At 43.5% G+C, this 25,218-nt stretch overlaps 1 protein-coding gene across 7 annotated transcripts in view; it reads right to left on the minus strand.

The window, feature by feature from the left end:
* The window catches only part of Cdk5rap2 (CDK5 regulatory subunit associated protein 2), a 178,609-nt gene that overhangs the window by 104,266 nt on the left and 49,125 nt on the right, over positions 1-25,218 (minus strand). For 6 of the 7 annotated variants that reach the window (XM_048340673.1, XM_048340665.1, XM_048340649.1 and 3 more), the window contains 2 exons: positions 24,429-24,521; positions 17,691-17,909 (listed from right to left, as the gene is read on the minus strand). In XM_048340673.1, coding sequence (XP_048196630.1) covers positions 17,691-17,909; positions 24,429-24,521 — 312 coding nt within the window. The remainder of the gene's footprint in view (positions 1-17,690; positions 17,910-24,428; positions 24,522-25,218) is intronic. The other variant, XM_048340677.1, reaches the window with a different exon arrangement.

Raw genomic sequence — 25,218 nt, forward strand, 5'->3', positions numbered from 1 at the left:
ATGAAAATGATCTATTCCAGAGTTCCATAAAGAACATGCAGCTTTACCAACTCTCCAAGATTAGGGGCTCTTAACATGAAGTCCACTGTCTGGACACTGCAGTCCTGTAACTGTGTATGTGTGCATATTTAGAGGGTAGTGGACCCACAATATCATCAAGAGCTCAGGGTCTCAGAGAGAGTGGAGGCACCCAAGAAAAGAAACCACTTTCCATCTTAAAATCACTAGTAACAGGGACCATCATTTGCTGAGCATTAACTATGAGCCAAGCATGGGCCACAGCATTCTTACATGAAATATCTGTGACTTTCATGATGTCTACATATTATTAGCATTATCAGTCCTGCTTCCCCAGAAAGGAAACTAAGGTTCATAAAGGCCAAAATATTTGGGGAAATCTTCATATAAGTTCTATGTTTAAATTCAAAAGTAAGTCAGTGTGACTACAAATTCTATGCTCTTTCCACCCAACTGCGCTATCGGTAAAAACAAAAACAGAAAACCATTCTGCTCCATGGCCTTTCATTGGCCAATAATTCTAGCATCCTAAGCTAGTTTTATAATGCCTCAAGGACTTGGACTGGAAGAATATCCATCCTGACACTGAGGCCCTCCTCCAAAAGGAGACACAGGACCAAGGACCTTACACCTTGTATGACAGCAGGCAGAGAAGGCTTAAAAGGAAGAGACTCCTATCCCACTGCCATGGGAGGAGGTGTGTGTTGAGGTGGCCTTGAGGAGGAGCGGCTGCCATAGCAACACAAAGACAGCGAGTGATGGGCTCAAGTTCTCACAATCAATGGAGTTATAATAAATGTGTGGGGGAGGCATGGAGACAGCATGTCTTGCCTGAGCAAAACAATCAGAACTGAAAATTGATCATTTTGAGTGTTTCCCCAAACCTCCTTCAATATTCCTGGGCTTGAAAACAGACAGACCTAACCTTACATCCCGGCTCTATTGCTAACTAGCAGTATGACCAGAGTCAGAGAACTGAAATCATGAAGAGATCTTTTCTAGTAAAGTGAGATGATGCCGAAAACTCATACAGCCCTTTGGGGTTAAACAAGACAATGAAGACCAGGTGCCCAGGGGCTAGGAATGTGGCTTAGCGGTAGAGTGCTTGCATAGCACGCATGAAACCCTAGGTTTAATTTCTCAGTACCACATAAAAGGCTGGAAGTGGCGCTGTGGCTCAAATGGTAGAGTGCTAGCCTTGAGCAAAAAGAAGCCAGGGACAGTGCTCAGGCCCTGAGTCTAAGGCCCTCAGCTGGCAAAAATAAAAATAAAAATAAAAACAGGTGCCCAGCACAGAAACTGAGGCAGAGCTCCCTGTGTAATATGCTCTCTTCCCCTGCATAAGCTCCCTTCTCCCCACTAGGCATGAGCTCTCTCTCAAGGCATGTTCTCCTCCCTACATACGTATTCTCTCCCCATGCATGTACTCCCTCTCCATACATGCATTCTATCCCCATGCATGTGGTCCATCCCCATACATGTGCTACATCCCCATGTATGTGATCCATCCCCATGCATGTGCCACATCCCCATGCATGTGGTCCATCCCCACACATGTGCTCCATCCCCACGCATGTGTTCCATCCCCATGCATGTGCTCCATCTCCATGCATGTGCTCCATCCCCATGCATGTGCTCCATCCCATGCATGTGCTCCATACCCATGCATGTGCTCCATCCCCATACATGTGCTCCATCCCCATGAACATGCCCTATCTCCATGCATGTGCCCTATCTCTATGCATCTGCTCTATCTCCATGCATGTGCCCTATCTCTATGCATGTGCTCTCAACCAATGCATTCTTCCAGACTACTCCACTCCCAGGTTTCCTCTTGTGGCTACAAAAATCACCGTACTTCACAGGTTCAGCTGCTGTTTCTTTCTCTCCCTCTCACATCTCTTGTCATCCAACAGCCCCATGCATCTCCAGTATATCCTCAGTGTAGGGGATATGAGAAATGATGAACCTGACTATAAGCTTTGCAAGGCCAAGAATGTCCAATTCCTGCCCTGTCATCCACTCTGGCCACCCCAGCTCCTCCTCAAAGCAAAATGTGAATCTGGAGTCACATGTCCAAAGCAGAGTTGTCCGATAAAACTTAAGAATTTGGTGCAGTCCCATTTGTCTAACCTTTCTTTGATTTGTAGCCTTTCTGGGTCTTTGTTAAGAAAGTTCCGTCCTGTGCCAAGGAGCCCAAGTGTTTCTCCTACTCCTTCGATTAGTGTTTTCATGGTGTCTGTTTTGATTTCTAGGTCTTTGATCCATTTGGAATTGATTTTGGTGCAGGGTGATATATAAGGATCTAGTTTTAGCTTGTTGCATGTGTTGAACCATCTTTGTCAGCACCATTTGTTAAAGAGGCTTTCTTCCAGACTATTGTTTTAGCTCCTTTATCAAAGATTAAGTAGGCGTAGTTCTGTGGGTTCATTTCTGGGTCTTCAATTCTGACCCATTGGTCTTCAGGCCTGTTCCGGTGCCAATACCAAGCTGTTTTTATTACTATAGCTTTATAATACAGCTTGAAGTTGGGTATTGTAATTCCTCCAGCACCGTTCTTTCTGCTTAGGATTGTTTTTGCTATTCTAGGTCTTTTATTGTTCCATATGAATTTCTGGATTGCTTCCTCTATTTCATTAAAAAATGGTGTTGGGATATTAATGGGTATTGCATTGAATTTGTAGATAGCCTTTGGCAATACTGCCATTTTGATTATATTAATCCTCCTAATCCAGGAACATGGGAGGTTTTTCCATTTCCTTAGTTGTGCCTTAATTTCATTTTATGTTTTTAAAGTTCTCATCATAGAGGTCTTTCATTTCTTTGGTTAAGGTTACTCCTAGGTACTTTATGTTTTTTGAGGCTATTGCAAAGGAGTTGTTTTCCTGATTTCAGCCTCGGTCTTTGGGTCGTTAGCATAGAGAAAAAGGCCGGTGATTTTTGAGGGTTTATTTTATATCCTGCAACTTTGCCAAAGTTTTGGATCAGCTCTAGTAGCTTGGGGGTAGAGTCTATGGGGTTCTTTAGGTATAGGATCATGTCATCTGCAAAGAGAGAAAGTTTAACAACATCTTTTCCTATTTGGATCCCCTTTGTATTTTCTTCTTGTCTAATTGCTCTGGCTAGGAATTATAGGGCAAAGGACATAGTTCACAAGATAAACAAAGTCCACAGATTGGGAGAAGATCTTTACTGGCCATTCAACGGACAAAGGCCTCATATCTAAAATATATGCAGAACTAAAAAAATTACCTGCCTCCAAAACAAAACCGCAAAGAACCAATAGCCCCCTCATCAAGTGGGCTAGAGACTTAAAAAGAGACTTCTCTGATGAGGAAATGAGAATGGCCAAGAGACATATGAAAAAGTGCTCTACATCACTGGCTATAAAAGAAACACAAATCAAAGCAACATTGAGATTCCATCTCACCCCAGTAAGAATGTACTATATCAAGAAAACTAACAATAACAGCAGTTGGAGGGGATGTGGCCAAAAGGGAACCCTACTTCATTGTTGGTGGGAATGTAAACTGGTTCAGCCACTCTGGCAAGCGGTATGGAGATTCCTCAGAAGGCTAAACATAGAACTCCCCTATGACCCAGCAGCCCCACTTTTGGGTATTTATCCAAAAGACCACAAACATAATCACACTAAAGCCACCAGCACAACAATGTTCATCGCAGCACAATTTGTCATAGCTAGAATTTGGAACCAACCCAGATGCCCCATAGTAGAAGAATGAATCAGGAAAACGTGGTACATATACACAATGGAATTTTATGCCTCTATCAGAAAGAATGATATTACCCCATTTGTAAGGAAATGGAAGGACTTGGAAAAAGTTATACTAAGTGAAGTGAACCAGACCCAAAGAAGCATGGACTCTATGGTCTCCCTTATAGGGAATAATTAGCACAGGTTTAGGCAAGTCACAGCAGAGGATCACAGGAGCCCAATAGCTATACCCTTATGAACACATAAGATAATGCTAAGTGAAATGAACTCCATGTTATGGAAACGATTGTTATATCACAGTTGTAACTACTTTCAACGTGCCATATGTAACTGTAGCCTCTATTATTGATGATCTTCTTGTATCACCTTCCTGTGGTTGTACCTACACTTTCTCAGTATCTTATCTGAGTATATTGGAAACCAGGTATACTGGTATTAGAACTAGGAAATTGGAAGCGAATACCAAAATCAAGAGACACAGGGTAAAAAAAGACAAACAACTACAAAAGCAATACTTGCAACACTGTTTGGTGTAAATGAACTGAACAACTCATGGGCGGGGGAAAGGGAAAGGGTGAGGGGGGGAGGAGGGAATGAGGGACGAGGTAACAAACAGTACACGAAATGTATCCAATGCCTGATGTATGAAACTGTAACCTCTCTGTAATTCAGTTTGATAAATATATATATATAAAAAGAATTTGGCTTTTTTGTATTGTTACTGTTTCTAGTTTTTGTTTTTGTTTTACAGGAGGTGGGGGATTAGAATGCAGAGCAAAAAAATAGGGGGACACAATTAGGTCAAATGTCACTGGCATAGTCAGAAGGGAAGAAACAAACTTTAAGAGCACAGAAAATCTATTCAATAAAACAACAGCAGAAAACTTCCCTAACCTTGAGAAAAAATGGAAAAGAGAGGTAAAGGAAGCCCATAAAACCCTAAATAATACATGACCAGAAAAGATCCCCACCATATGTTAAAGTCAAACTGTAAAAAGTATAAAACCATGAGACAATTTTTTTAATCTTCAAAAAAAAAAAAAAAAAGCCAAATCACAAATGGGGCACTGGTGACTCACACCTGTAATCCTAGTGACTCAGGAGACTGAGATCTAAGGAATATGGTTCAAAGCCATCCCAGTCAGGAATGTCCATGAGACTCTTCTCTCCAGTTAATCACCCAAAATGCCAAAAGTGGAGGTGTGGCCCATGTGGTAGAGCACCAGCTGTGAGCAAAAAAGGCTGAGTGTAAGGTTGAGGGCCTGAGTTCAAGTCCCAGTAGGAGTACATATTTATATACACACACAAAGGAAAATATAATGAATATAAATCTATATGCATCTAACAATATGGAAACATCCAATTTTGTGTGTGTGTGTGTGTGTGTGTGTGTGTGTGTGTGTGTGTTATTACTGCAGCTTGAACTCAGGGCTTCATACTTTCACTCAGCTTGCTTGTTCAACTAGGACTCTACCACTAATGTGAACACATTAATTGGAAATAGGTTATCTCAGACTTTCTTCTTCCCAGGCTGGCCCTGCACTCTGATTCTCAGCCTCCTGAGTAGCCATGATTACAAGTATAGAGTCACTGGCACCTGGCTAGGATCCACCATTTTACAAAATAAGTACTACCATACCTAAAGGTTATATTACACCTAATTACAACTCTTACCAAATGATAGATCATCCATACAAAAATTAACAAATTTAAGTGTTAAGATCACTTAACAGATATTTATAGAACAGTCCATCCAACAGATGATACATTCTTTCCAAGAGTACATGAAATGTTCTCTTCAACAGAACACATATTAAGGCACAAAATAAGTCTTAACAAACTGAAAAACTAAATTTAGAAGCTTATCATCTATCTTTTAGGATCACAATAAAATGAAAGTAGAACTTAACATCAAGAGAAACTTTAGAAATTATACAAATGCATAAAGACTAGATAACGTACCTATGAAAAAACAGTGGCAATTCAGAAAGTAAAAAGAAAAATTTAACAATTTCTTGAAACAAATGAAAATGAAAACATGCCTGTAGGATACCACAGAACCAGTAATAAGAGAGCAGTTTATAACAAAGAGTGCCTACTTAAAAAGAAAGAAAGATTTAAAATGATGCATCTCAAGGTCTTTGAAGAACATAGCAAATCATATTTGTAACTAGTGGAGGGAAAGAAATAATGTGCCTCAAAGAAGAATATAAAGAATCAATGATTCTTTGAAAAGACAAAAGTTTAATTGACAAACCTTTGGCTCAACTATAGAGAGAAAGAAAAGACCCAAATAAGTAAAATTAGGGATGAAAGAAGTAGAGATTATAACTGATATCACAGAAACTCAAAAGACCATTAGGAATTCATTTGAAAACCCATATTGGAAATACATTGAAAAATCTAGAAGAAAGAGACAAGTTTCTGAACACAGATGACATACAAAAAATTGAACCAAGAGGAAACAAAAAGTATGACAAGTATGACAATAACAAGTAATGAGACTGAATCAGTAATGACAATCTCCCAATAAACAAAAAGCCAAGACTAAATGGCTTCACAGCTTACCAAATTTTAAAAGACCTAGTAGCAACATTTCTGAGACTATTTCACACAACTGAAAGAAACCCCTCGAAACTCATTCTATGAGGATGATATTACCAAAACTTCAAGGATGTACATGGACACACATACACACACACACCTGCACGCACGCACACACACACACACAGCTGACCAATGTTCCTGATGTAAAACTCTTCAACAAAATACTAACCAACAGAATTTCAATGGCATGATCAAAAAGATCATGTGTCATGATCAATTGGATTTCATTCCATTCCAGTGATTCAGATGATTCATTATGTGCAAATCAATAAGTGGAATAGTCACATAAATAGAATGAAGAATAAAAGTTACATGATCAGCTGAACAGATGCAGAAAACTTTAACAAAATTCAACATCCCTTCATGATAAAAAAAAAAACCCGAACAGATTATGTATAGAAAGATCATACCTCAGCACAATAAAGGTATCTATGACAAAAATTCATGAGACTTTTATCTCCAATTAACCACCAGAAAACCAAAAGTGGAGCTGTGGCTCAAAATGGTAAAGTGCTAGCCTTGAGCAGAAAAAGCTCAGGGACAGCGCCCATGCCCTGAGTTCAAGCCCCATGAGCAACAAACAAGCAAACAAACAAAAACAGTACTGAGATAAAAATGTCATGTACACCAATAGACAGAATAGGAAATCCAGAAAATATACCATACATCTACAGCTAACTGGTTTTTGACAATGGTACTAAAAACATACAACAGAGAAAATACAGCCCCTTCAGTAAATGGTACTAGAAAAGCTGGGCATCCCTCTCTCTCGCCCTGCACAAAAAGCAAATCAGAATGGATCAAAGACCATACTATAGAACCCAAACTCTGAAGCTTCTAGAGGAAAAACTTCAAGATATTGGTATAATGATTTTCTCAACAGAACTTCAAAAGCACAGGAAACAAAAGCAGAAATGACAAATGGGATTTACATCAAATAAAAAGTGGTTGCACAGCAAAGGAAGCAATCAACATTGAGGAGACAACCTATACACACTGGGAGAAAATACTTGCCAGCTATTCATCTGACAGAGTTAATATCCAGAATACATAAAGAACTCAAAAACTTAACAACTACACAAAACACAAGTAATCCAATTTAAAATGGGCAGATGATCTGAGTTAAGACACTTTTCAAAAGACTACAAATAGTCAAAATATATGTATGAGAAAATGTTCATCACCACTAGCATCAGCAAAATGCAAATCAAAACTACAATGAGATACCATCTCAGCCCAGTAAGAACAGATACTGTCAAAATAACAAAGATAACATATGCTAACAAGGGAAAGAAAGGGAAGCCCTGTACACTGCTGGTGGTAATATAAATTAATATACCATTATGGAAAACAGTATGGAGGTTCCTCAAAAAAAAAAAAAAAGACTATCTTCCCACTGGAAAAATATACAAAGGAAATGAAGTCAGCATACAAAAAAGATACTTTCCAGCCCATGCTTATTGCACCACCATTCACAATTGCTAAAAAATAGAATCAGCCTATGGGCCAATCAACAAATGAATGGATAAAGAAAATATAGTATAACCACAAGAGAGTATCATTTAGTCATTAAAAAATAGAATCCTAGCATTTGACACAAAGTGGATGGAACTAGAAGACATCAAGACATGCAATATAAGCCACAAAGAGACACCTGCCACATGTTCTTTGATACATGTGGAAGCTAAAAAAGAAAAACAATCAAAGTGGAAAGAAGGATTTCTAGGAATTAAGCAATGCTCTGGGGGTAGAAGAAGCAGTAGGGTAGAGGATAAATGGACATGATTGATACATAATGTATAAATGGATGGAACAGTGAATCCCATTAATTTGCATAATTCATATGTGTTACTATAGAGATATCTACATTATATATGGATGACTAAACTTATAGATCTAGATATCCATATCTCTATATCTTTACCTCTCTATCTAAGATTAGGAATGCTCCAACCTGGATAGCATTGGCATCATCTAACTCCATGTTTATGGGCCTTCCTCCAGAAACTGTTGCAGTAGACATGGAGAAGAACTCAGGTAACCATTCAGTTTTAAAGTTAAAAGCCAGCATTGTGGAAGTGGAGGTGTGTGGCTCAAGTGATAGGGTGACAGCCTTGAGCAAAAAGGCCAAGTTAGAGAAAGCAAGGTTCTGAGTTCAAGCCCAATAATGCACATGTATGTACACACAAAGGAAGAAAAAGGAAAGGGAAAAGGGAAAAAAGGAAGAGGGAGGAGAAATAATAATCTTAGACTGGAAGCATGGCTCAAGTGGGAAAGTGCCTACCTGGCAATCACAAGACCCTGAATTCAAACCCCAGTACCACACGTTTAATTAATTAATTAATGCCACCATTATAAGGAATCTTCAGAGCAATTGTGGTGAGCCTGCTTTCTCTACTTATAGAAACCCCTATTCTACATTTGACTCTCACTTTGCTCTGCAGTGCACAGCAAGGTTTGCACGATGACATCAACTGCAGTCTGAATGTCTAGAGTACTGGGCAATTCTCCTTGAAGATTCATAGGGGCACGTGGACCATCACTGAGCTGAAAGCTGCCTTGGCATGTTAGGGCTAGGGCTGGTTGTTAAAAGTGAATTCGTTGAAAAATAAAATATCCCTAAAAACTTAGAATCCCATCAGAAACGAAAAGCCAAGCCCTCACACTTCCTTCTCCAGCCAGCGAGTTTGTTTTTATCTCTGACCAGATGGAGAATGAGAAGGTTCTCATCCATCAAATTTCCACCTCATCAGGCTTCACGGTGAGAACGCTTGTCAAAGCGTTCAGTGGTTACCTTTAAATATACAAAGGAAATTTCTCCAAAATCTTAATGAGGTACAGGCACTCGGTGATGTGAGGAGAATTTCCACACACCAATATGGGTGCTCAAGCCAGGTTCAGTGGAACCTGGCTGCCCTGGGGCTGGAGTGGAAGGGACCATGGCAGAAAGAAGGGGTGCACTGGGCCTCCGCCCCTTCACTTTGTGCAACTCCACTCCCACACTTTCTCTCCTAAGAGTTCATTTGTAAAAAGAATTCATCATTAAAATTAAAAAAACAAAAACCAGAAGCCAGTTCTGAGAGCATTCTGCATGGAGAGCTAACGATCAGGCCTCATCTGACTATGTGGTGCTGGCCATGAAGACAGCCACAGTTCTGAGGCTCCCTGACGTTTCTATCAGAAAGAACTCTGGGGAGGAAAGGAAACAGAGGTGGAGGTCAAGCTAAGCAGGCATCAAGTCCAGCTGGGTCCTGCACCAGGTAAGACATCATCCCTGTCAGAAATGCCATCTGAAGGATGCAACAGGCTGTACCTGCCCCTCCTCCAGCCCCACCTACTACACCTGCAGGCAGAATCCCTCATGCCCCCCTCCAAGCTCTGGCATAGGCCTTCTTTCCACCATGACTGTATGTCTGCCTCCTGCCCCTGGGAAAACAGCTGTGTATCACTGGAGTCTTGGTTTGAATCTATCTCCTTGGGAAGCTTCCTTCCCTGCCTCTTTCTACTCTCTCCACACAGCTCCATTCTCTGTGCTCTCCAAGCATTGGGTCCATCCTGCTATCAGTGCTTATCACACCATGTTTTAATTAGCTCTCTGTCTGCATTCCTATCACACCTCACTAGATGCCTTCAGAGACTGTGTCTGATTGGGCTCAGTCCAGTTTTCCCAGTGCCCAGGACAGAGCCTGGCACAGAAATGATAAATGAAGGGATGCTAAGGAAGGGTCTCCCTGTGGTGCCCCAGGGAGATAGATAACAGCAATTCCACAGGAAATCTGGGAGGGGGGGGGGGGAGGCAGCTTTCAAAGCAGCTGTAACAAAACCCTCTTCCATGAGCCCCTGACCTGCTCCTCAGTCTCTCCATCCAGGGGAATTGTGACCCTCTTCCTGAGGGGTCGATCGACAGGGAAGGAAGAGACAAGCATGCACTGGAGGGAAGAAATGTTCAACTTTGGTGACTGAACTGGGAAAAGGGACAAACCACACCTACCAATGGTGTCCAATGGATTCAAAGCACCTACCTCACAAGTAAATCAGGAAGAGGAAAGAAGAGAAGAAATCTAACCACACTAGGCACCTACTTCTCAGGGCCAGGAAACACAGTAGGCATTTTCTCTCCTTACATTTTCCCCTCATTTGTTTAGTACCAAAAGAGGTATAAGTAACCCCATTTGGGGTGAGTAAACATTCATTCAGAGAGGTTAAGTTGTTGGCTAAGCAGCTCTCTGTGAAGCTCTGCTCCCTCAAAGTTCAACACTGTTTCTACTAGTCCAAAGGCACTAAAATCACTCCATTTCTCCAGTTGGGCAATCATTTATGCTGCACCAGGTATTAAGTTAAATGCTCTACCGTCTGATCCTTACAATTGCTCTGATTCTCTGATAAGAACCGGACACCATGGATCAGGGAAGCTAAGGTGCTGCTTCACAGCCTAAACAGCTGATAAGTGCTGGAGCCAAGGCTCTCCCAGCAAGACTCTGTACTCAGGGGCCACACAGTCCATGTGAGCTACACATGGATCTATGAGGGTACCGACTCAAAATCTTCACCACTTGCTTTTAAAAGAACAAGGGGACCCTGTTAGCTTCATAAAGCCATGCCATCTCAGCCCTATGTCTTGGTCCTAACCCAACCAGAGACATTGCCTTCAGAGGCCCCATTCCAACTATGGCCCACCAAGTAAGTGATGGAGTACTGTTCCAACTGCATCTGGAGCTAATAATCAGTGACCCTAAGTATAGGGGATTCAATGGAATGAAACCCACTCCTGTCAGCTGGGTGACAGATGCAAATTTAAGAATTAGGGGCCTTTAGTTGGCAAATGCCTCCTACAGAGCTAAGTGTCCAAGTACCAAGGTCTAATCTCAATCTCTCTCTCTGTCTTTCTGTCTCTGTCTGTCTGTATCTCGCTCTCGCTCTCTCTCTCTCACACACACACACAGACACACACACACAGACACACACACACACACACACACACACACACACACAGAGTACTCAAGGACAGTCTAAAAGGAAAGTCTTCAGTCTCTTGGGACAAGTCAGAGATGTGAGGGCAGGCAAGGGAAGAGCCAACCATCCCTGCCAGAGGTCAGTACTCTAAATGGAGAGTATTTTACAGAGGCCTCCTGAACTCCCATGGCAGAATAGTGTCCCTCTGGTGGCAAGGAGGTCTATAACACAATATAGGTGGGTTTATCTGTGAGCCTTGCTGTTAGACCTTTCTCATTGTAAATAAGCTTCCCAAAGTAAAAGTGAGAGCTTGCACTCACCAGAGCCTAACAACAATGCTGATACATTCCAAGTACTTAATTACATGTATGCTGAATAAACAAACAAGATGGCTAGTCACTGTGATCACAGGCAATTAAGAAATGACCATGACCCATGGTCTCACGTACACTCAGGATCAGACACCATCAGTCCAAAAGCTCCAATCCAAGCTACATACCCAGCATTGACACTGTCTCACTTGCACAACGTGACTGGCAAGAAATGCTGGTCTGGGCTGGGGATATAGCCTAGTGGCAAGAGTGCCTGCCTCGGATACACGAGGCCCTAGGTTCGATTCCCCAGCACCACATATACAGAAAACAGCCAGAAGCGGCGCTGTGGCTCAAGTGGCGGAGTGCTAGCCTTGAGCGGGAAGAAGCCAGGGACAGTGCTCAGGCCCGGAGTCCAAGGCCCAGGACTGGCCAAAAAAAAAAAGAAATGCTGGTCTGATTGCATCAAAGACCAGCTAGCTTGCCACCAGAATTCAGGGACTGTCACACAAACAAAAACTGCTTGCTACCGTTCCTCTGCAGACTTGAAGTCAGGGCTCATTTATAAACCAGGCTAGGCTATTTACAACTGATTTTGAAGCTCTTGTCCAAGTAAAGTGAATAATGGAAAACAGCCAGACACAGTCCCCGGAACTGAAAACCTCAATACTTACAAGCTCACCAACTTGACGGCATTGATCTGGCTCTGTGCAGAAGCGCTTCCACTGAATGGGGCATTGTTAAAACTGTGTACACCACTTGGTCCTCTTTATCAAACCCACCAGAGGCAATCCTTCCTCAGGCCCCTGGGTGGCAAGAGCTGCCTTTTCACATTCATATGTTCATCTCACAGGCACTGGTGACCTTGGGACAGAAACTCCCTTTACATTCTCTGCCAGGAGCTACCAGATGCACTAAGTCCCCTTCTTAGACCCTGTAGCGGTCAGCACAAAATGAATTTTTACACACTTAGTGTGGCTGCCTTTATCTAGCCACCTTTGTTTTCCCTTCTCCTAATTCCATTATCTTTATTTTTACTTGTATTTCATCTTACAACTTTCTAAAAGTGTACACAAATATTCATGAAACATAGAAAACAATTATACTTCTTACAACTTCCAATAACCAGAATACTTCAAGCTGGTTTTCTTAAGGACCCATTATTTTCATCTGCTTCAAGTTGAATATGCAAAAATCCTACTAATGGAGCCACATCATGGCATCTTACACACGGTACCAAAATTACTAGTTTCTAGGTGACCAGTGGTCAAGCCACTTGAATTATGAGGCTCAGACTGATCTGTCAAATGAGAATAACATTCTTTGTTCCCAAATATGGTGCTGTGGCCAACATGAAAAATGGCCAGTCCCCTTCTAAACTGTAAAGTACAGTCTACATCTATAGGTTAATGTCTGCTCGTTCCACCACTCTAAATAGCAGTTTCCATTATGAAACAGGATGTTGAAGATTGGGCAGAATGCAGGCTGAGAACATGACTTCTGCTTTCGAGATCTTTCTCACTAATGGTTTCTTAATTCTACCTGTGGATGCAGCCAAGTCCATGCAAGAACAAGAGAGATCCAAAGCTGAATTCCAGAGAGTCCACCCAAGTGACACTGAATGGATACCAATGCCAGCCTAGGAATCACATGTAGGCATCCCAACTACAGAGAAATATATACATTCCCTTTCCCTCCCTCTGCATTCCAACTTCTCAGAGCCTCTCTCTCCTCTCCAGACATCCCTCACCAATGCATCCTCTAGACATCTAGCAGACTAGTCTTTCTCAACTGCAGATGTGATCCTTTAACACCCCTCCACAGGAGCCCACAAGCTAGAGTCAAGTCTAAGATCCAAACTCTGCATCCCAGACCCTCAGAAAGTCAACCTTTCCAGGTTAATAATCTCCTTCCATGTTTCTCGAGGCCACTGTACACTCCTCCAGCTCTGGACCTTCTGTACAAACCAGTGATGAAGTCACTGTCTTTGGGGCTTTCCCTGCAGGCAGCTTCCTTTCTCTGCTCCAGTGGTAAGGGTTCTATCTGTATGGAAGGGCACACAAGCCCAGCCAAGGGCATGTGCAATGAATGGTCAGTGTTGCTGAGAGTACGAATGCTTTTTATCTTCACCACTAAAAAATCTGGAGTTTCCTCTGCTTGTGTCCATCCCAAAGCAGCACCAGTGGCAGCTGGCAAGTGGAGAGAACTCAAGATCCCAGTTAACAGAAGCTGAAGAGTGGTGCAAGGCTCTGCGTCACCTGTACACTCATCCTAGCATCTCAAAGCAAAACCACCATCCCAGTATGTCTCTCCACATTCTGGTCCCCATGACCTGGTATGGAGCATTCTCATGACCAGGACACAGACCAATTCTTAGACTAAAACCAGAAACTACACAGGATGCTATTGGGATACAAGACATGTGCAAGAAGAAGGACAGTGCCCAAATCACCTGGTCAGGAACATGGTTATAGTGCAGGTGCAGTCCCAGCCAGGGGCCCCACAGGGTAGGCCTGCTCACCTGAGGCAGGTACTGACCATAGGGCAGGGCTCTGAAACAAAACTCTGCATTCTGAGCACCTGCTCAACCCCACCCCCAAATGTCACATGACCTTAGAAGAGGCTGCCAATGAGGGGGAGCACACGCCTACACACTCCTGCCAAGGACAGCCTTCAAGGGCTACTTAGAACCTCACTGTCTGACCATCCTGACAGAAGCAGTGGAGTAGTGCAGTATAGGAGTCTCCTCTTTCTCTGGCACTAAACTGAAGATGTGCTCTCAGCAGGACAGGCGATGAGAGGTCCAAGCACTCAGAGCTAAAGTTAGCAGACACAGGGAAAGCAGCCAGATCTCAGAGCCCATCTCTCCAGCAGCTCAGTTCCACAAGGAAGTCAATTTCCCTTTCGCCAAAATTAATTCAGGCTAGGGCTCTGCCATGTACAAGGAAGTCCTAACCACAGAACATTTCACCCATCTCTCCCTCATGGTCAAGGCACCCTTCCACCCTGCCAAATATTTTAACCTCCTCCAAGGATGTATGCCTGGGAGATAGGATATATCTTCTTAACAGCAGCCTACAATTCTTTTAGAAAGACCAAAGCTTAAATGAATAAGTGAATTATGGAAGCAACAATGTCTGACAACTGAGGGATGAGTAAGTACATTACAGCATGTCCACTCAATGTGATGCTATATACAGATTTTCAACGTTCTTCAAGAAGAAGGTATAAGATGCCAGACACCCATGGCTCACACCTGTATCCTGGCTACTCAGAAGGCTAAGATATGAAGATTGCAGTTTGAAACGAGCCTGGGTGGAAGAGAGTCTCTTCTCTAATTAGTGGGCAAAAAGCCAGAAGCAGAGGTATGGCTCAACTAGTAAAATGCTAGCCTTGAGCAAAAAAGCTAAGCAAGAATGCAAAGGCACTGATTTCAAGTCCCAGAACTGGCAGAAATAAAAATGTACAAGGTGAAAAGTTACATGTTGTATGTGGATACATAATTATATATGGGCAAGTATCTCCCCACCTTCCATCATCTAAATTTGACCGAATGAACACTCTGATGGTAGCAGTGGGGATGAGCTATTTCAAACTACATTGTTATCTGACTGCAGAGGATATGCAAATGGCCCATGAAAACTGGAACTCCATAAAAGGCTCGGGCAGGCTTTCCCCTCCCTCACGCGCATCACATCACCCAGCCTCACACTGCTTACTCGACTCCAGCATCCCCTCCTCCCTGCAAGCTTTCCTCACAGCTCGGTCCCACAGGATCGCCTCACTCAGTATGTAATCACTTACACTCATCCACTGTGGAAGTTCAACTGCCTAACCTGTGGTTATGTGTAGCATTTTATCTCCCATAGGAACATAAAACTGTTAGAAGTCACGCCTCCCATTTCCATCAGCTTCTCCACCAGATGCACTTGCTACTCAGCAGCAGTGAGCTGATGGGGGACCACCGGTCTTCTAACAGCCCATAATCCACTCTATGTCTATGCTGCTGGTGGCAGCACAAACTGGGCGCCCCTCTGAACTAACAACCCAGAGACATAATTAACCGGTATAAAATATATACCATGTGGCCAGTAATCTCACTCTTCGAACTGTCCTAGAGATTGCAAAAGAAAATAGCTTTATCCTCACAGATGTTCATCATGGCATTATTTAGACAGCCAAAATGCTCAAGCGACAAGGAAACTAGTAAATTATCATATAAAAGCTACCAGCAAATCAATATGCACCATTCAAGCTGACCATTCTGGAGTGTACACCCATGAGGGAGGAGCCTGTGACAATGAGCAAACAGAACACACAGAACAGACAGGTATCAGTGCCTCATGCCTGTAATCCTAGCTGATGGCAGTGGAACTGAGATCTATAAGTTAATGGTTTATAGCCAGAAGTCTATGAGATTCCATCTCCAAAAGAGCTAACAGAACAATAGAGATAGAGTCATGGCTCAAGTGGTAGAACACCAACACAGTAAGAAAGCTTGGGAAGCATAGGACTCTGAGATCAAATCCCCCAAAACCACAGAACAGTATTTAGCCTCTGATTAGAAAGGCTAGGTGGACTGGGACTAGTGGGCGACACTGGAAATAGGAAGTGTTGCTGTGCTAAAATTGTGGAACTGGTGTTTTCTTATGTCCCTAAATTTTATTATTGCTCTCTTAGTATCTATATTTCCCTTCTGTCTTCAGAATTAATTTTGGGAGGGCAATCTATGCATCCTGCCCTGGCTGTTGACAGCAGCTCCCCGAGAACCACCCGGTGGCACCGGTGGCACTCATGAGCGCTCTCTTCTAATGACTGCCCGCCCAGGCTGCAGGACAGGTAATTCATTCATCTCATGTCAATGATCACTTACACCCTTTCCTACCTGATTACATCAAAGGGGATGCTTCTCCTCAAGACTCTCAGGAGGGATTAAATTTAAAACTGCTGAGTACTTAAGTTTAGAGGTAATTGAAATTTAATAAGCATACCAAATTTAGAGAGAATTTTTTAATGCTAATACCCAATGCTGAATAGTGTTAAAAAATCATAGAGGAAAAAAACTTGTACAATCTTTCCGAAAAACAATTTGACTATGTTTATAAAATAGTTTTAAGAATATTCAAACTTTCTGACTCAGTATTATACCTCTATCAGAAATAAACCAGGCACTGGTGATTCATGCCGATCCTGTAATCCTAGCTGCTCAGGAGGCTGAGAGCTGAGGCTTGCGATTCCATGACAGGAATTTCCATGAGTCTCTTATCTCCAACTAACCAGCAAAGAGCCAGAAGTGGAGGTGTGACTCAAATAGTAGAATGCCAGCCTTGAGAGAAAAAGCTAAGGGAAGAGCATGAGCCCCACTATGGAAGGGAGAGAGGGAAAGAGGGAGGGAAGGAGGAAATCAGAGAAGCCAGGAGCTACTGGCTCACGCCTGTCACCCTAGCTATACAGGAGCTTGAGATCTAATGAATCACAATTCCACTCCAGCTGGGGAAAAAAAGCTCATGACATTCCATCTCAACAGAAAGTTGGGCATGGTGATATACTCCTGTCATCCCAGCTATGAGGGAGGTATAAATAATAGGATCATGGTCCGTGCCATCCTAGGCAAAAAGCAAGATTCTATCTTTAAAAAATAAACCAAGAGTTAAAAAAAAAAAAGAAGGCAGAGGCATGGATAGCTTAGGAGGTAAATCACCTGCTAGCAAGCATGAAATCCAGAGTTTAAATCCCTATACTGACCTCTTCCCCAAAAAAGTCAAACAACCCAATGTGCTAAAATAAAGGTCAAGTTAAATAAATTATAGAGCATCTAAATGATGGAGTATGATGCTGTCACCAAAACAACAACAACAACAACAAAAAAGATTTCTGAATATTGGCAACATGCCCAAGAGTGAAGGGTGAATGAAAAGAATGAAAAGGGAGGACATGAACTACTTCGCTTTGATAGTAGCAGTGATTATGCACTGAACATCAAACTGCTAACCCTGGTCCTTCAGAGGTGAGGGGATGATGTAAGTTTCCAACACTGGGTGTGAACACACAGAGGGCACACTCACATTGGCAGTTCTTGCTCCTCGGCTGCCCTCCCGCCGGGCTTCATCCAGCTCACGCTCCAGCCTCGCCTTCTCCTGCTGCAGCTCTCCCAGCTCCTGGCTCATCTTCTTCATGTTCCTGCGCAGCCTGTGGTTCTCGGTACTCTTGGTGAGGTTTTCTGAGTGCAGCTCGGCCAACAGGGCTTCCTTCTCTACCAGAGCAACCTGATGGTCCTCAGACCCCTAGAGAAGGGACAGGAGGAGGAAGGACACTGAGCTTCCCCACTTCAAGCCAACAACCCAGAAACCAAGGAAAAGACGAGCATCCACAACAACCAGTCACAAGCCACAAAGAATGGGCAGGTCCTGAGCAACACAGGACAGCATTGCTGTGATGAGGCTGATGGGAAGGGAGGAAAGTCAGTGCTTTTCCCAACACTATACAAGAAGGAAAAGCACAAAGTAAAATGTTATCCGCCACTGACTTCACAGAGGAGGACAGCAGTTTACGTCTCACTTCATTTCTCTGTTATTTCCAAATGTTCCAAGAGCGCATATTACTTCAATACATGATTTAAAGGCAACTTAATTGAGTCACTTTAAACACAGCTCCGTGGTGGAAGGCTCACTGGCATTCAGGGGCCCCTTGGGTAGATCCTGAAGATAGCCAGTCCTGGGGGCCCGGGAGCTCATGGCAGAGCACCAGGCTAGCATGCACAAGGCCAGGCCTGGGTTTAATCCCTAGTGTCATAAAACATGAACAAGTAGGAAATGAAGAGCTTCCTTTGCAAAGCAGGTCAGAATCCAAAAACCAATCATGTTCCCCTGTGTTGGCCTGGCTCTGCCCACAGCTGTCCTGAAGAAAGGGAGCAAGTGGTCAGCAGGGATGCCCCGGGAAAGCTTCAGGAAACATGGACTTCAGCTAAGACCAAGAGCTAAAGGGGCCAGGAACATCTGAGTCTCATTAATTCACCTGTTCTAAACCACCAAGAATCAAAAAGAACAAAGTGAAACAAGTTGTCAGTTGTCAGCTAAGAACTTTTTTTTTATGGTACCGAGGCTTGAATTCAGGGCTTCAGCACCTTTTAGGCAGACAGCTCCACCATTTAAACCACACCTCCGGCCCAGTAAAACTAGTCTCAGAGCTTTTTGGTATTGTTGAGCTTATGATATGACACCTTTCCTACTGACTCTTCGAGAACTGGCCATGGCCCTAAAAGCCAGGAATACGTTGGGAAGAATGAAAATGAACATAACCCTCTCGAGACAGACAGCGCGTGTCAAGCACATATGCTTAGCAGAAGCAGGCTTAACTCAACCGAGTTACTCCACTCAATCTAGGAAGAATCCAAATACAGGGGAAGCCTTGTATACAAAGTCATCCATCACAGAATTCCTTACAACAGCAAAACCTAACAAGCCACCTAAATATGCAACACAAAAGAAATAAACGATGGTACACAATGAAAATACTCAGTCTCAGTGCTATAAGAAAATAAAACATCACAACTGCAAATGTCTTAAAAGAAAAATGATACATGGAAGAAAGCCTAGAAGACAGGTAACACTGCTTAGGTGATTTCTAGATTTCTCCTTTATTTTTCCTTTGCTCTAGTTTTCTAGAATTTCTGGAACATGTATAGCATTTCTAGTTAGGAGGAAAACCTTGTGCAACTAGTTTTTTTACCAGTAAGTCAAAAACAAATGACAAGCTGGGCACTAGTGGTTCATGCCTATAATTCCAGTCATTCAAGTGGCTGAGATCCAGAGGATCACAGTTCAAAATCGACCCAAACAGGAACGTCTGTGAGACTTGGCTAGAGTCATGGCCAAGTGGTAGAGTGCCAACCAAGCAAGCGCAGCAGTCTCAAGGCCTTATGTCCAAACTCTGCTATCAGTTTAAAAAATAAATAAGAATGACAATTGAGTTGTCAAAGTCACACCCCAGACCTACACCCCACAACCTACAATGAAGAAGGCCCCAGTTTATTGGCATTTCTAAGGAATCCACCTGTCTCTCCATCTCCAAATGGTCAGAGAATGAAGCTAATTGTTCAGGAAATAAGCAAGACTCCAGCTACATGAGGGGCAGAGGACCTCTGCTTTCTTAGGCTTTCTCAAGCCCACATTTAGGGGCCCCCATTCCCTGGCAACATAGGACACTAGGTTACAGCATTGTAAGATGAGAGTGAACACCACTCAAATTCTAACACAAACTGGAATTAAATAAAAAGGAGTAGAAAACCTAGATCGTAAGGTCTTTTTTTTATTTCTGTGGAAGTGCTTAAATAAACTCAACAGACAAAAAAGGTCAACTATGACTGGAAAAATGCTCATCCTGAGCAACATTAGCACCTACATTTTATTAAATACTGACTACATTAGAGGCATGTGGCCCCCACCTATAATCCTACCTATTCAGGATACAAAGACCAGGAAGATCACAGTTCAATTGCAGCCAGGACAAAAAGCATGTGAGACTCCACTTCAGCCAGTACAAAGGTGGGCACGGTGAGGTGCACCTGTCAATCCAGCTACATAGGAAGTATAAATAGGAAGACCACTGTCCAGGCTAGCCTAGGCAAAAAGCAAGATCCTACTAGAAAATTAACAGAAGCAGAACAGTCTGCAGGCATGCCTCGGGTGGAGAACAACTGGCTAGCAAGTACAAGGCCTTGACTTCAAAGCCCAGTACCACCCCCAAGTAACAAAAACCAAGACCCTCTTACACACATCATATTTCTCACACTCATCGTAAAAGTATACATTATTATGCCCATGGAAGTAACTTAGGCTTCGGAGAACTGAATGACTAATGTATCATTAGACCTCAGGCCTGGATCCGGGCCTGGAGTGGCTGGAAGCCTGTGTTCCTCCCATAGCTCTCACTACCTTGCTCTCAGCAGGGCAGACTCCAGTGACAACCCAGCAAGAATGGAAACGAGGGGAAGACAGAGACGAGAGCTCCCTTTAGGGGCTTTACAAACATGGTTATTCACAGTTATAATCCAGTGGCAAAGCATCTGCCGCCATCACAATGACAATGACAAAACCTAAACCTGAAGAAGTCCAATGCACAGACAGATTCTACTCATTGCATAAAAACACATTCCGTGTTACATCTTCCTTAAATAGCACTTTGAAAAACTTCCCTAGAGGGCTTTTTACCTTTTTCTGAATGATACACCCAAGTAGAAAATATTTGGCCCAATTAAACATGTTGGAAACAAAAGGTCAAACATAACATTAAATCATTCTTGCCCACTGCAAAAGCATGACGATCTTAATAAAAAGTAAGATGGCTCTGGGTTTAAGACCAATATTAGCTCCAGGACTTGGGAGATATTTCTTTCTGAAGAAAAAATATCTCAAAATAAAGTAACAAAGACTGGAACCAGCCAAGGTAGCACACACCTATAATCCCAGCTGTTCAAGATGTGGAAATTGAAAGGATGACAGTTTGAGGACAGCTCAAGAAAATAGTGAGACCCTATCTCAACAAATAAATTGGGCATAATGGTATAAATCCATAATCCCAGCTACACAAAAGGGATAGGTAAGAAGATTATGGCCCAGCTGGCTCCAGGGATGGGGGTAGCGGAAACTCATCTGAAAAATAACTAAAGCAATAAAGGACTGGAGCACTGAGTTCAAAATCCAGAGAAGAGAGGAAGGACCTGGAATATACTGCTGTACCAAAATAGTTAAAGAAATGGTTACAAAACTAAAAACAGAATCCCAGGTGCAGAGGCATATGTCTATAATCTCAGCTACTCAGGAGACCCGAGGTAAGAGGGTCACTTGAGCCAGGAGTTTGGCGCCAACTTGAGCAACAGAGCAGTACCTCCTCCCCAAAAATAATGAAAATAAAGTAAATAATGAAAATAAAAATAAGTGGTAACTCCACTTAACTTTTAAAGGTTTTATGTACATATACATATGGATGGGTACGGAAAGGGTCAAAGTGTTACTGACAAACATTTAAAAGTGAGTTTGTTGGTGATTTCTGTCAACCTCCTTTTTCTGCTTTAAGAATTTCATGTAGGGGCTGGGGATATGGCCTAGTGGCAAGAGCGCTTGCCTTGTATACATGAAGCCCTGGGTTCGATTCCCAGCACTACATATACAGAAAATGGCCAGAAGTGGCGCTGTGGCTCAAGTGGCAGAGTGCTAGCCTTGAGCAAAAAGAAGCCAGGGACAGTGCTCAGGCCCTGAGTCCAGTCCCCAGGACTGGCCAAAAAAAAAAAAAGAATTTCATGTATTTCCTACAATGTGCTCTTTGGGGGGAGAGGGGTGTGCTGAGCCTGAGGCTCAAACTCAAGGCCTAGACATTGTCCTTGAGCTTTTTTGCTCAAGGTTAGAGCTCTACCACTTAAGCCACAGCTCCATTTCTGGCATTTTGGTAGTTTACTGGAGATAGAGTCTCACAAATGTTCCAGATCTCAGCCTCCTGAGCAGCTAGGATTACAGGCGTGCCCCACCAGTGCCCAGCTTACCATGTGCATTTTTGCCCTTATAGCTGGAGGGCTATCAATTCCCATTTGGAAATGATTTGAAATGAGCACAGAGGAGTATCAGCTGGTCCACACTGTACCTACATGAGGCAGGGCTGGGGTCAGAAGCCATGTATGTCTCTAAGCTCCTGAACTTTGGCAACCACTACAAGAATGAACAACATTCGCTGCTGCATCAGTATCCAGCTGATGTCAACCCAGTGACCGCGGGCCATTTAACTCATGCTGCAATTGATTCAAATCACATGTTATCCCCACAGGTTTCAAGATGCCAAAGAAATGCATTTACAATTCTCTGCAACATTCATTCTCTTTTCTTCCATTGTGGGACTTGAACTTAGGGCCTGGGTGCTGAGCTCTGTCCCTGAGTTCTTTTGCTCAAAGCTAGAACTCTACCACTTTGAGCTACAACACCACTTCCAGTTTTCTAATGATTAATTGGAGATAGGAGTTTCATGGACTTTCCTGTCAAGGCTGGCTTTAAACTGCCATCTTCAGATCTCAGCCTCCTGAGTAGCTAGGATTACAGGTGTGTCCCACCAATGAAAGAGCCCATGTGAGTTAGCATGTGCGGTCACTCCCATAATTAGGGGCTCTGGAGTTGTCTAATGAGTTTGTCCAACTCTCAAGTTCACAAAAAACTTCCTTCCTGGATAAAGATGTGGTGAAAGTTCTCTCAGCAGCAGTGTGACATACAGCTCCTGATCTCTGTGGATTATAAGATAAGAAACAGCTGACACTGTGCACTACAAGACCTCAGATAACCATTTCTACCATCTTTCAACTAAGACTGTTAATAACTGTATTCCATAAATCTGGGTAACAACTGGCACTGGTGGCTCACTCTAGTAATCCTATCTACTTAAGGAGGCTGAGACCTGGATCGTAGTTCGAGATCAGCCCACAAAAAAGTCCACGAGACCCCCATCTCCAAAATAATCACCCCAAAGCAGGCCTAGAAGAGCGGCTCAAGTGCCAGAAGAGCAAGCATGAGGCACTAAATTCAAACCTCAGTACCACCAAGAAAGAAAGAAAAACAATCTGATTAACACTTCCCCCAGTGCTCTTTCCTTCAGAACCCAACACAGTCATTATACCATCACAACACCAGGATGTCTGCTTTCTGGCTAATCATTTCCAGTATGCCTTGGTTTGGGGTTTTTTTTCTTTAGCAATAGAAAACATTGATGGTTTTCCTAATAAAGCAGTTTTTAAAGTTTGGTATTGCAAAAACAAGATAAAAAACAAAGCACAGTGCAGAATCTCCTCAGCAGCACTTCATCCACCATGTCAGAACAGAGAAAGGGGCAAGTCTGAAGCCCAAACCAAATTACTTCCACTACTCCTGTGAGCCAAAGCTCCACAAAGGATGTGGCAGGGATGTGAAGAACAATCATAAAGTCTTAAATCTGATTTAAGAGCCAACTTCCACTTTGCCACCAAAAGCAACATGGGTTCCAGGAGTGGGAAGAGAGCATGGGTCTCAAGTGATTCAAAGTTATTATCATAGGTATAAACTGCATAAGGAAACTAAAAACATGGAAAGGAGATGCTGAAATAATTACACGCACAAAACTATCAAGAAGATGACTGATAGCAGTCTGCACACTAGGAAGCAAGTTTAGAAAAAGCAAAGGCAAGTCACAAGAACAAACCCCAGAAGGGAGCAGGTAGCCCAGAGGGAGATACAGGATAATAGGTGACAGGCCGGGCTGGCCAGGGAGACTGGCTGTGGGCCATTGCCAGCTCTACCACTTGCCAATTTTGTTACCCTAAGCAAGTCCCATGAATGTCTTACCAATAAAACCAGCTGACTGGTACTTCCTTACCGTGTTGCACAGATACATGAGATGTACAGGGATCACACTCAGTGAAGCTTAGCACGAAGTAGGTATTCAATAAATAGCACAATTATTTGCAATTGCTACCTGCCGCTTAGTAGCTGTGTGACAGTAGATATGCTGCATACCCTTGCTGGGCCTCAAAAGCCTCACAAACCCAAAGGGGTGGAGGACTGCCTTTCCCACAGGGCTGTGAGAATTAAACGAGATACTCCATGCATCCTGCACTATCTAAAACTTGGCCCAGAGTAAATGCAGCGCTCCATTGTGGGAGGAGCTGTCACCATCATCACGATCACACTGAGGGGAACGCCCAGTTAAACACCCATGGCCCTCCCTATTACCCCTTCACCTGCAAAGCACCCACCTCATCTGGAGTCACTTAAACCAGGTGTATGAACTCTTACCTGGAATTGCGGGGTCTGGGTGTTCTGGGGGGCTTCTTTGACTTTCGCAAAGGCAGCGCTGAGCTCTTTGATTTCAGCACTAAGTTCTTCAACCTGAAGGAGGAGGATGGGAATAAGGCATGGCAGGCAGGTACACAACCAGGCTTTCCTCCCAGCTCAGCACCACTGTCTTTCCTGCCCCTGCCATGCAGTGCTCAGGACCCAGGAGAGACCGGAATGGGATCTCCAGGGAGGCAATTCCTAGCTCGGTCCCTCAAGTGCTGCTCTGTGTGGGTACGGTCTGTGCACTGGCAGCTTGGGCCTCCATGTGTTCCAGTGGGAGCCCTGGTGTTGACAGACAAGGATGGGGAGCAGGCACCTGGGGGCCACTCTAGGACCTATCTGCTACTCCTGAAACCAGTCCTGCTGCCTGTGTACATCCCTGCCCCTTGCTGAAGTTCTGACACCCCAGCAATCCCCACCCCAGCCTCCCTCTTTCCCATTCTCCTCTCCACAGAACACAGGTGAGCTCTCAGGATTTGAACTCCCACATGGCATAAGCCCTTCGGGCAGGAGCCTCTGCAAACTGTCAACCTGCACATGCCTCTGCCTGCAGCACAGCTCTCCTGGAGAACTGGTGGAGCCTCCCAAGCAGACCCATCCCCCACTTCCCCATCACACCCCATTCTCTACTTCCTGTGCGCTGAACCCGGGCCCCCTCTGGAGTCCTGCACCCAAGCATTGGACTCCCCTCCCCTCCACTTTAGCCTTACTTCTGGAATATACTTCCACCTTTTTCTCCAGTTCTCTC

The sequence above is a fragment of the Perognathus longimembris genome, chromosome 1 (genome assembly GCF_023159225.1).
Source record: "Perognathus longimembris pacificus isolate PPM17 chromosome 1, ASM2315922v1, whole genome shotgun sequence".
NCBI lineage: Eukaryota > Metazoa > Chordata > Mammalia > Rodentia > Heteromyidae > Perognathus > Perognathus longimembris.